The 13,529-nt window shown below is 36.5% G+C and overlaps 1 protein-coding gene across 10 annotated transcripts in view; it reads right to left on the bottom strand.

Moving 5' to 3' along the window:
- DMTF1 (cyclin D binding myb like transcription factor 1) overlaps positions 1 to 13,529 on the bottom strand; it is a 46,679-nt gene that overhangs the window by 17,326 nt on the left and 15,824 nt on the right. For all 10 annotated transcript variants that reach the window (XR_002335875.1, XR_002335874.1, XM_021063471.1 and 7 more), the window contains 3 exons: positions 9,677 to 9,771; positions 6,504 to 6,618; positions 5,372 to 5,448 (listed from right to left, as the gene is read on the bottom strand). Coding sequence is in view for 8 of the 10 variants with exons in the window: in XM_021063471.1 (XP_020919130.1) it covers positions 5,372 to 5,448; positions 6,504 to 6,618; positions 9,677 to 9,771 (287 nt within the window). In the remaining 2 variants the exon portion in view is untranslated. The remainder of the gene's footprint in view (positions 1 to 5,371; positions 5,449 to 6,503; positions 6,619 to 9,676; positions 9,772 to 13,529) is intronic.

The raw sequence follows: 13,529 nt of genomic DNA on the forward strand, positions 1-13,529 counted from the left end.
CTGTGGTGTAGGTCACAAATGCAGCTCGGATCTGGCGCTGCTGTGGCTGTGGTATAGGCCAGCAGCTACAGCTCCAATTAGACCCATAGCATGGGAACCTCCATATGCTGCAGGTGCAGCCCTAAAAAGACAAAAGACAAAAAAAAAAAAAAAAGAAAAAAAAAAGAAAAAGAAAATTTAATCAGTTATTAATAATTTTCACACAATGAAAACACTAGGCCAAGATGACTTCACAGGTAAATTCCACCAAACAAGTTAAGAGAAACATAATTTTGATGTTAAGATATCCTAAAGATAAAAGGGAGAGGGGCAATTCCCCAATCATTTTAATAGGCTAGTATAACCTCATAGCAAAACCAGAGAAAGAGAGCTTCAGAAAAGGTTTTTCAAGCTCAGCTCTTTCATTAAAATCCCCTAAATCCTCCAAACCCAGCAATGTATAAAAAAGTTAATAATCAATACAAAAAGTAAAAACATTTCAGGAGTACAAGTCTGTATTAATTTCAGAAAAATTAGTAGTTAATCACAAGAGGAGATTTGGGGAAAAATGCAAAATTTCAATAGGTATAGAAAAAGCATTCATAAAATCCAACATTCAAAAAGCATAAAGACAGTAACAACTATAAATGGAGTATAATCTCTAAATATTGTGAGTCACTATGCTGCACACTTGAAACTTAGAAAATTTTGTACTATCAACTATCCCTCAAAAAAAAAAAAGGCGTAAATATTGGAAAAGAAGATTCATTTACAATGTTATATTTGTAGAAATCCCAAAACCTATGAAAAAATTATTTAAGAGTTTTTAACAAGACTGCTGGGTACAAAATCAATAAAGTCATTTGTTTTCTATACAAAGCTCACAAAAAAATCTTTAAAAATTCTCACGATAGCATCAAGATTAGGACAGTCTTCGGCAAGGCATGCAATTCCTTTATAGAGGAAAACATAAAACTATCAAATGACATTAAAGAGGAACTAACTGAAAGAGAACTATAAAATGTTCTTCAATAGGAAGTCAGATGTAAAGGTGTTAATTCCCCTCAAGTTAAAGCAGATTCAATGTAGTCTCAATGAAAGTGTCAAGCTTTTCATTCTTGAGAGTTGATCTAAATATTTAATGGAAGAGCTAAGGGCCAAGAAAAACCAAGACACTTGGACTTGCCCCATCAGATACTGGGAATCTGAAGATAGTGCTATACAGGTATAGGTATCAGCAAACAGAACCTAAGAACAAAGTAGAAAACTTTTAAACAAATCTGTGAAAGTATGAGTAAGGACAGAATGGACATTGTAGACTGAGAGAAGAATGACTTTCCCTAATGAGGCTGGGACAACTGGCATCCATAAAAAACAAAACAAAAACAACCCAGTAACACTGAAACCGTATCTCACATCTTTAGGGGAAAAAAAATCAGTGTGAAAGGCAAAACTATAATATATGAAAGTATCTTTATGCCTTTGAGTCAAAGGAGGATTTCTTAAACAAACATGCAAAAACGTGCAAGTAAAAAGATGATGACTAATATTGAAATTATGAATCTTTTTTCATCAAATGACACCTAGAGAGATGGAAAAGATAGGCCATTAAGTGGGACAAGATATGTGTAACACAACTGAAAAACCATTAGTACCTACATACATTAAGAATATCTAGGAAATTAAAACAGATAAATGACGCCATAGAAAAGTTAATAAAAGACACAAAAAAGGAATGTCAAAGAGGAAACACAAATGGCAAACAAGCATATAAAAATATGTACTCAGAGAAATAAAAAGAACCCAAATAACAATTAACTGTGGGATGGGTAACTTATAGTATATGTATTTGCACAGTGAAACACAGCTAAAAAAACCAACAGGGAGGAGTTCCCGTCGTGGCGCAGTGGTTAACGAATCCGACTAGGAACCATGAGGTTGCGGGTTCGGTCCTGCCCTTGCTCAGTGGGTTAACGATCCGGCGTTGCTGTGAGCTGTGGTGTAGGTTGCAGACGCGGCTCGGATCCCACGTTGCTGTGGCTCTGGCGTAGGCCGGTGGCTACAGCTCCGATTCAATCCCTAGCCTGGGAACCTCCATATGCCGCGGGAGCGGCCCAAGAAATAGCAACAACAACAACAACAACAAAAAGACAAAAAAGACAAAAAAACCCCCCCCCAAAAAAAAACCCAACAGGGAATGGATCTCAAAAATTACAATACAGAACAAAAGAAGCCAGGTACAGAATATCCCCAGAGAATGAATTTATATAAATTTCAAAAACAGGTAAAATTACACTGATAATACATTTTATACAATCTTTTAAATGAAACTTCATAGTAAAAAGTTTCTCAATTTTAGCATCTTTCCTAAAATTCTTTTATGTAGTTTCAATTTTGCAAATAATTAAATCTAAATGTTTACAAGTATCTACATGCAAGGCACTGAGTTGCAAGATAACAGTATGGTGAGATGAAAAGATTTTTCTACTCTTTTTTGTTGTTGTTGCTTGCAACAGTAATTTCATTTAGCTTATTCTTTTTACCCAAAATATGGAATATATGCCATCTCAGTAATTGGTTTAAAACTGGCTCCACAATGTTCTTTTAAGAGCACCACATAACAGGAGTTCCTGTAGTGGTGCAGCGGAAAGGAATCCGACTAGGAACCATGAGGTTGTGGGTTTGATCCCTGGCCTTGCTCAGTGGGTTAAGGATCCAGTGTTGCCATGAGCTGTGGTGTAGGTCGCAGACACAGCTTGGATCTGGTGTTGCTGTGGTTCTGGTGTAGGCTAGAGGTTACAGCTCTGATTGGACCCCTAGCCTGGGAACCTCCATATGCCGCAGGTGCCGCCCTAAAGAGACCAAAAAACAAACAAACAAAAAGTACCACATAATAAAAAAAAATCATAATCAAAAATCAAGTTATCTTTTTGGATATTTTCTATTTCTGATAATTCTAATATCCTTCTCCCAAACATCCTCAATTAAAATATTAAAGAACTCTTAATTATTCCAACTTCTCATTCTCCTTCTTAACCTATACCTAGCCACTAGGCTTCCTTAGAACAACTTGCTTATCTGCCCTTTCCCTGCCAATTCTATTTCAACTACTACAGTTTAAAGTATTACTACCTTCACCTAGTCAGCTGAAATGGTTATCTAAAAGGTCTTTTTGGAGTTCCCGTCGTGGCTCAGTGTTTAAAGAATCAATCCATGAGGTTGTGGGTTTGATCCCTGCCCTTGCTCAGTGGGTTAAGGATCCGGCGTTGCCGTGAGCTGTGGTGTAGGTCACAGATGCGGTTCGGATCTGGTGTTGCTGTGGCTATGGCACAGGCCCGCAGCTACAGCTCAGATTCGACCCCTAGCCTGGGAACCTCCATATGCCATGCGTGTGGCCCTATAAAAGACAAAATAAATAAATAAAAGGTCTTTTTTTTTTTTTTGGCTGTGCCTGTGATATATAGAACTTTCTGGGCCAGGGACTGAATCCATGCCGCAGCTCTGCAACCACTGCAGCAACACCAGATCCTCAACCCGCTGCACCACACATGATTTATTAACTTTAGATAGAAAGTTTTTATCTAGGAGTTCCCATCATGGCTCAGTGGTTAATGAATCTGACTAGGAACCATGAGGTTTCGGGTTCAATCCCTGGCCTTGCTCAGTGGGTTAAGGATCCGGCATTGCCATGAGCTGTGGTGTAGGTTGCAAATGTGGCTTGGATCCCGAGTTGCTGTGGCTCTGGTGTAGGCTGGTGGCCACAGCTCCGATTAGACCCCTAGCCTGGGAACCTCCATATGCCTTGGGAGCAGCCCTAGAAAAGGCAAAAAAAAAAAAAAAAAAAAAAAAAAAAAGTTTCTATCTAAAAGATCTTAATCATCAAGTTGCCCTTTAATCATAAAGTTGAAAGAGTCCTTAAAAAATCATCTACTCCAATCCTGGAATAGAAACTAGCTTAATTTCCAAAATTCAATGTTCTTACCAACCCGTTACTGCCTTATCTAAACCTGCGGCATTTTTCCAAACTTAACTGAAAGAGTATGTGACCAGTGGACAACTTTTACTACACTTCCAGACACATTTCAGTGGTCATTCTATTTCTGTTTCTCTGGAAACAATTAGCTTGGTGGGAGGGCTCTTTTCTTCACTAATAAAGAATTAAAGTTCTTTACTCTTTATAATTCATAAAGAGGAGCTTGGGAAGAGTGTGGCTTAAAATTAAGCTTATGAATGTGGACATTTTAGGCAGTGGTGTATCTGTAACAGTGAAAAATTATAAACAAACTAAATATCAAACAATATCTGAGGATAAGCTGAGAATACTTGATATTTAGAGGATGGTTAAATAAACACTGTACACTTCCCATTCACAAACAATGCTAATGGTCTACATTTCAATCATGCACTATTTGAACTCCATTACCAGGATGATTCACAAGTCCCTGGAAAGATTTCCTTGAGAAGAGCACAGATCTATTTCAAAGATATCTCACTTATTAATTTACTAGTTTTTCTCATTTTCTATAGGACAGAATTCTAATTCTTTGGCCTGGACTTTAAAGCACAAGTTCTAGAGGCTAATTATCTTGCTTCAAGTAAAGGGGCTATTTTAATGTGCTCTGGGTTTGATCTCTGAATCCTTGGCACTCATCATTTACTCATGCTCTTTCCTTCAGCCATATTCTACCCTAGGTCCTATCCCTTTCTTCAAGACTCCGCTCAAGTATTTTTCCAAATATTTTTCATACCTGCCTGAGGAAAAACCTCCTTCTTTGTTCCCATGCAGAATTCACAGGTATCACTCACCAAGTACAAAACTTTGTATCATTCTTCACATGTTCTAGCATTCCCTCTTGCACTGTTGGCTTTTCAAAAGCAAACACTATACTAAGGCAATTCATATCTCTAGTGCTTTAAAAACACTATTTTCAACAGACATTTAATGAAGAGGATGACTAAGCTGTCAAGACATATAAGCTTGAACATGAAAATTAACTAATTTTTTTTTTAAAGACAAGGACTAGGTGATGTCATAAACTTATTCAAAGAAGATGAACATCTTAGGCTTTATACAACATAAACTTAAAACCCCAATTAATAGGCTACTTGAAAAGACAGGGCTTTTAGATCCTGAGAGGCTATAAAATTTTGTCTTAGCTTCAGGGTGTTAACTAAAGCAATAAAGCTATTTTAAACTGAGAACTCAAAATGTGTTAAAAATGTATTATAATCATACACCTTAGAATTATTAGTTACAACATACTAGCCAATCAACCACTACATAATTACTGAAAAGCTCCTAATTAAGTACTATATACAATATGCTGCTTTTTGATATTTTTGCAATTGGAAGTGAAAAAATTAATGGAACAAAAAAATATGCCTAAGATACCTTCAAATAGCGTTCAATATTGTTCATCAAAATATCAATTTCTTCCTTGGACCACATCCCCTGCTTCCATTTATGGCCTTTAAAAGAAAGCAAGTAATGTTAGAGAAAGTGTTATTCCTTGAGAGGAATAAAATGTAGCTAATTTAATTTCTTATTCATCTGAAATCTGAAAAATTTCCAGGTAAAGCTGCTTTTGTAACCTCTGGTTTTTAAGAAAGAATATATCTGACCCTACTAAATAGAGATAATGATAAGTAAAACATTCAAAAAAAAATTCCTATTAGTTATATCTCTTATTGGACTGCTAAAAAGACTTATAAAAAGCATAAAGCCAAATCATGCTCAAAACTTTTTCAAAAGTTTCTCCAATGAAAAATAAATTTTACGGGCAAAAAACTACAGGTGTAAAAGATTCTAGGACAAGGTAAACAATATATTGGATACCAACTGAATAATTTATTCTTAATGCGTATTTACAGTACAGTGGTTGAAAATAATCAATTTACTTTTTTCTTTCCTTACTTCAGAGTGGCATATACACAACCCCTACTTTTTCACAGTAGCTCCTAGCGATCACACATATTACACAGCAGCATCAACTATAAACACTTATTTTAAACCTCTAAGCTGCCTCTAAGATCAAAATTAGTAGTAGAACTTAGAAAAGGCTTGATTGACTTCCAAATCCCATAAGGAGTAATTGTATTGTCTTTTATTCCCCCACCCCCCCCACCACCTCCCCTCGTAGCATATGGAAGTTCCCAAGCTAGGGACTGAATCTGAGCCCCAGCTGCAGCAATGCCGGATACTTCAACCCACCATGCCAGGCCTAGATCAAACTCAGGCCATTGCAGTGACCCAAGCTGCTACAGTAGGATCTCAATCCATTGCACCATAGTTGGAACTCCCGAACTGTCTTTTAAATGACACCACTGTGCGTATAACCAACTTTATATGAGAGAAATAATGATCAATTCTTAAAAAACAAATGTCAGTTTCATGGTCTCATTCAGAGCCAACTTGCGCACTCAATTAGTCTACTCAATCATAATTATGAAGCCCCAACTCAGACTGCAAGCTCTTTTTAACCTCCATTTTTTCCACTGGACACTAAAATTCAGTGATATCTTACCTTTATTAGTCAGAGAATCCTTATCTTCTTTAGTTGTAAACCAGGCTTGGCTAACGGCTGAAACTTCCTCATTACCCAAGGGAGATATTTCATCTAGTTGCTCATTCTGTAGAATCTTGAAAAGGTAAAAGTGATAAAAAAAAAAAAAGTAGTAGCTTGATTTAATACCCAATCTGATTCATCTTTGTAATGTTAAGCATTACAACTTTAATATAGTAATATAAAAATCATCACAAAATCATGGTCCCCTTATTGTTTACTCACAACTTTGTTTTAGCCAACCTCTAGAGCTGATTCCTACCTTCCTTATACCTTCTTTTCAAAGAGCTGTGTGGTACTACTTTTTATTATTGAAGTAGTATGTATTAAAAAAAAAAAAGCTTTATTGACATATAATCCACAAATCATAAAATCCCTTTAAAGTATATAATTCAGTGGCTTTCAGAATATTTATGCAACTATCCACCTGGTACATTTTCAACCAAGGACATACCTAATCTAGCAAATTATGCAGGAAAAAAGCTGTTTTTAAGAGACGAGGCCTTAGATTAAAGAGACCTAGAGTGTAAGTGAGGAAGATTTAGCAACAGACTATTATGGGTAGATCAAGATAAGGGGAGAGTCACAAGCTTAGTAACCACTCAACCCAGTTTGGTCTCTGAAGTGGATCAACTACTAAGCTATGGCACTTTCTGGAGGTCCTAACAAAGATTGAACTGTTTCTTGAGTAAGGAGAAACTGCATCTCTCCTTTCAAGAGGAAATGAAATTCATCTCACTTGGAAAGAGAGAAGCTGTCAGTGAACAGCCAAAGCACAAGAAGGAGATAAGCCATGCCTCTATTTTCAATCTACTTTATTTTTATTTTTTATATCTTGTGATAAAGAATATACTGTATTTATAAAAGTGTTTTTTAAATCCATGGGCAAAAGCTAGAAATCACTGGAATATGAAAAGTTTTATAACCCTGTATACGTGTCATATACTTTAGATTTCTTTCTTTTAAAGAATCAACAGGACTTAAAGCTGAGAATTGAGACAGACTAGATGATGATATTCAAGACCTCTTACATTCTGAAGATCACAATTTTGTAAGTTTTGACAAAGGAGTTATTCGTCAAGAGCAATACATAGAGCTATCAAAACACCTTGATACATATAATATCTATTTTTAAAGAAAAGTAATGTAGAAAATCTCCTGAGGTCATCTTCTATTAATCAGTTAGTTAAAAGAATAAAATTACCATTCCCAAAGCAAGTCTAGATATATAGCAAAGCCCACTCTATGAATCTCAGGAATAAACCTGTCACGCTGATTAATTGTTGTCTTTAGGCAAAAACTTAATGCCTTGTGGCTCAAATTTTCCTGAAGAAGATTTACAATTATTAAACCATATAATGTTAAACATGATTTATCTAAAGATAAACATTTCTACTCACTGAATAACTCTTGCAACCACAAACTATTACACACATTGGAAGTTTTTTAGTTTATAATTATTTTTCAAGCTAGTCCCATTACTGGAACAAGAAAAGGGGCACTAACTATTAAACTATGTGAGGTAACTACACCCAGTTTGACACAAAATGACATGGCAAAAAGCACACTATTTAAAAATTTTTAATTATGCTGACTTTCACTCCTAATATTAATCTTATTAAAAAATCAGAAATTATTATAAGTTTTTCATCCACTAAAAAGGGAGGATAATAATAACAGGGAATTCCTGTTGTGGCTCAGCAGAAACGAATCCAACTAGTATCCATGAGGATACGGGTTTGATCCCCGGCCTTCCTCAGTGGGTTAAGGGTCCAGCATTGCCATGAGCTGTGGTGTAGGTTGAAGACATGACTCAGATCTGGCATTGCTGTGGCTATGGTGTAGGCTGGCAGCTGTAGTTCCAATCAGACCCCTAGCTTGGGAAATTTCATGTGCTGTGGGTATGGCCCTAAAAAGTGAAAAACAAAACAAAACAAAAAGTCATAATAAACCAAGAAGCTAATGTTAAATTGTAACTCATTAGCTCTTCAGAAATAATCCAAACAAAACAACCCTGTAACTTGCCTAACGAACACTGCATTATGTTCCACCTCATAATAACTAGGCTGTAAACCAAACCACACAGTTATTTTTAATGTGAAAAAACATAATGGAAGGGAGACTACATAGTCTGTGAATCTGAAGTGAATCTGATAAGACGTACTCTGAAGAAAGAATTTACTCACTTGTTTCAGAGGGTTTAGAAAAAATTTGTCCAAATCCTCATTGAAAATGCAGGGCAGATTATGAGCTCTTTAGCCTGGCTCAAAGCTGTTTGAAGTCTATTAGAGACTTGCTTTTCTGGAAATCCGTCATTCTAGAACCACTGTGAAGCTCCCCACTGCAAGGGGTTCACAGTGCACCTACCTGAGATGTCCTTAGTCCCTGATGTTACATATCAACTTGTAACTATTTTACTTTTTAGCTGAAGAGTAGTCATTGCGATGCTTCAGTAAGAAAAATAAAATAATGGTGCAATGTCTCTGGTTACTACTTTAAAATATTTTAGTATAGGAAGAGATGAAGCAGAAGGACAAGCTACTGAAAAGGACAATCAGCCAGAGATAAACTGACAAGTAAAATAGATTGAAGCTGTAAGTACTGAAGAGAGGAAAGAATTCTGATTACTTTTGGTAGAAATAACTTATGAGACAGGCACCAAAAGGAATCACCATAACTACAACTGTTATAATTAAAATCCATGTGAAATGACTAGCCTTCATTCACATAAGAGCAGAGAACACATGGAGCTTTTCTAAGTCAGTCACTATAGATAACTGCTGTGTAAAACTTAAAAAGTTTTATATCTCACTCAATATCTCATATAACTGAGAGATAAAATTTAAAGTCATTTAACAGCTCAAATTAAGATCACTTCAAGTAGATACAGAATGCACGTGTATCATCTGTTTCAAAAGACATGAGCCACTCTACAGGGAATGAATTTTAAAATTCTATCTTCGCTTACAAAATTTTGAGACTCAGATATGTGCAGACTAGAAATATGAATGAGTAAGTCTTACCTCCACTTTGTGGTTGCTACTCTGTCAGAGAAAATACAGTCTCATCATTCTATCACTTAAGGTATGTGTAAAAGATACTCTTCTGGCAGCCAGTAAAAAGACTTACTGTACCTGGATCTGTGTCACAGTTCCCTCAGTAATCTCATCATCTGCCACCTCTGTGGTTGCAGTCATGGTCACCTCAAAGCTCTGATCATTCTCTGAAACTTGGAGAAAAAGAGCAGTTCAATTCCAGAATAATAATGGCATGTCCTAATTATTTTAGAAAAATACCCAAGGAATATGTATGTGATTATCTAATTTCTTAACACGCTCCTTGCCAATATATCCATAAATATGTGTGTGTATATATACACATACACATCCATATATTTGCTTGACAAATAACTATTGTGTACCTAATATATACTAGGTATTGCTCAGGATGATGGGAAGACAACATGAGGCAAATAACCAAAATTCTGCCACTTACAGTCTAGAGGAGAAGACACAAAATGAAATCATGGCACTTACAGTCTAGAGGAGAAGACACAAAATGAAGACAGTATTATGTTGGAAAAGTATTAAGGAGAAAATAATAGAGCATGAAAGGACATGTGTTGGGAGTGGAGAAGTGTTGGAAATTTTAGATGGGAGGCCAGGAAATGTAACCAGGATTTGGAACAAATCGAGGAGGGGAGCTAATCATGTTTCTATCTTGAGGAAAAGCATTTCAAGTAGATGGAAAGCCAAGTGCAAAGGCTCTGAGATAAGAGCATATGTAGACTGTTCATAGAACAGCAAGGAGGACAGTGTGGCCAGAGCAGCCCAAACAAAACAATGCATGGGGACTCGAAGGATACTGTAGACTTTGGCTTTCAGATGAGGTGGCCACTGGAAAATTCAGAGTAGAGGAGTGATACCAAGTGATTTTTAGTTTAACAATCATTCTGGCTGCTATGGGGAAAAGAGCCTGAAGGGCAGCATGGGCTGGAGAGAAATCAGTGAAGAAGCAAATTAAATAATCTAGATAAAAGAGGTCAGTGGCTGGCACTAGAGTGAAGGCAACTGAGGATGATGAGAGGTGGTTCAAACTGTGGATATATTTTGATGGTAGAGCCAACGGGGTTTGTGGATATACCAAATATGAAAGAAAATGAAAAGTCAAGAATGGTATTAAAGTTTTTGTTTGTTTTTTAATCTGAGCTACTGAAAGAATGCAACTGCCATTAATGAGATGGGGAAGACTAGAAGAAGCAAGTTTAAAAATTGAGGAAGTTTCAAGAGCTCAGTTTCAAACATATTAGTTCAGATACTCACTGAACGTCTACTCTTAAGAGAAGTCTGGACTTGAATAAATCTGGGAGTCATCACCAGAGGCAGAATTTAAAACCATGAATTCCAGAGAGTGAGTAAAAAAAAAAAACAAAAACAGAAGCAATGTAAGAACTGAGTCCTGGGGCACTCCACATTTAGAGTTCGGGGAGACATGGACAAGTCAGCTTAAGTGACTAAGAAGGAACAGAGAAGTAAAAAAATTAGAGAAATGTGTTCCTCAGAAGCCAAGTTACAAAGTGTTTCAGGGAGAAGGGGGTGATAAAAATTGTGTAAAATTGTGGGCAGATCAAGTAAGACAAAGACAAAAAATCACCATTGGATTTAGCAAGAAAAAGGAGCCCTGGGCAGAACAGTTTTGGTGTAGTGAGAGGTGAAAGACCGGAGTGGGTTTAAGGAACAAGGGAAGAAATGGAGGCAAGTACAGGCAATTCTTTACTTGGATCTAAAGGGAAGGAAAGAAAATGGATGGGAGCCTAAAGTGGGACTTTTTATTTTAAAAAAGAAATTACAGTATGTATGTAACGCTGATAGGAATGATCCATAGCGAATGAAAAACTGACGATTCAGAACAGAAAGGAAAGAATTCCTACAACATCCTTGAGTGGGCAAAAGGGAGGGGGGGTCTAGCACACTGAAGGGCTGGCCTCAGCTGGGAAAAAGAATATATGGACATATACACATGAGAGTATGTACTTGTAGTAGTGGAAACTAACAGAATTTATTTTCTGGTCAATTAAGTTTTTTCAGTAAAGTAGGAAGCACAGATATCAGTTGAAAGTGAAAAAGGTGGAGCAAGTACAGGAGGTTTCAGGACGTATGAAATAGTCATCTCAGAGGGGGAGAAAGAACACCATATTAGTATTGTATGATTGGTAGGCAACATAGAGGGCCCGCTTCAAGTTAAAGATCATAAATTTAAAGTGATACCAGTCAGCATCCTTGTGTGCTTTTCCCCCAATCCCTTTTAGTTACGAGTACAGACATAAATAGGCTGAGAGACTGAACTAGGGTTGTGGTTTTATCAAAGAACAATGAGGTGAGGGGAGGAAAAAAAAAAAGGTTTGAGGGTAAATTCAAAACAGTGATAATGATTCACCATGAAAATGGAAACCCAGTAAAGAGGAAAAAAGAATACAAGTAAAGAAAGAATAATCTAAAAGTGGTGAGGTCAGTGGGTCCCAGTGGGGCAAAGGACTGCAAAAGCATTAGAGGAAGTAAGCTAGAAAGATAGGAATTAGTGGCAGGAAAACAAAGTCTGAAGTAGACTACAAATGCACTGCAGTTAATTTGTAATGGTGAGAGTGGTGATGGGAGTGACAAACGAGGGAGTGTGAAGAACAAAAGGAATCAGAGGCTCAGTAACTGCAACAATCATCTAAATGAATAATCACCAAGAGTTATAACCATGAACAAGTAATGGAGTAAATGTGGTTGTAGATGACAGAGAAATGGTAAGTGGTCTACATTGATTAACATGAGAGTTAAGAGAACTTTTAAGGCTCAAATAGATAATTTTATCAGTTTTATAAAGCACATTAAAAAAACCCTGAATATTTAAATTTTAAAACTAATATTCACCTCCATGAAGTCTAGCATAAAGGACTTGCCTATTTAATCATTCACAAATGGTGATGGATATAGGACTTCATGCTTTTATGTGACTTTTTTAATGCAGAAACTTTTCCAGGTTGATTTTATCAGCATACTTCTTACAACTCCAGGGACCTTCTAGCTGCTTTTCATAAATTCAGTCTTACTGTAAATGAGGTTCCAGAATATCCTTCTTGCATGGTGATGCTATGACTCAACATCAAGTAGCTCATGTGCTTTTATGTCACATATTGACACTGTCTTACCCAGTGAAGTGAATGAGGGTTTGAAGGATTCAGTCTAACATTATAAAACAGAACAAAATATCAAGTATAGTTCAAACCTATGATAATGTTCAAGGCATTCTACTTTAACCTGATTTGGTTAATTGATTTATTAACCAGTCATAATTTGTATCACCATAATAAAAAATTCTGGGGAGTTCCTGTCATGGCGCAGTGGTTAACGAATCCAACTAGGAACCATGAGGTTGCGGGTTTGATCCCTGGCCTCGCTCAGTGGGTTAGGGATCTGGCGTTGCCGTGAGCTGTGGTGTAGATCACAGACACAGCTCGTATCTCGAGTTGTTGTGGCTGTGGCACAGGCCACAGCTCTGATTAGACCCCTAGCCTGGGAACCTCCATATGCCATGGGTGCGGCCTTAGAAAAGACATTAAAAGAAAAAAAAAAAAAATTCTGGCTTATTTAAATATTTTTATTTTATTATATCCTGGGGATGTAACATTCAGTATAGTGAACATAGTTAAGAATACCAAACTGCGTATTTGAAAGTGGCTAAGAAAGTAGAACTTAAAAGTTCTTATAACAAGAAAAAAATTTGTAACTGTGTGGTAGAAGATGTTACTAGACAAATTCTGCTGATCATTTCACAATATATACATCTACAGAATCATTATGTAGTACACTTGACACTAATATAATGTGACATGTCAATTATGTCTGAATTTAAAAAAATCTCAGATTAGAAAATGTTTATACAGGAAAATGTTTATCTGTACAGATAGGCCAATCAAGTTTTAAAACTGAATCATAATAC

The sequence above is a fragment of the Sus scrofa genome, chromosome 9 (genome assembly GCF_000003025.6).
Source record: "Sus scrofa isolate TJ Tabasco breed Duroc chromosome 9, Sscrofa11.1, whole genome shotgun sequence".
Classification (NCBI taxonomy): domain Eukaryota; kingdom Metazoa; phylum Chordata; class Mammalia; order Artiodactyla; family Suidae; genus Sus; species Sus scrofa.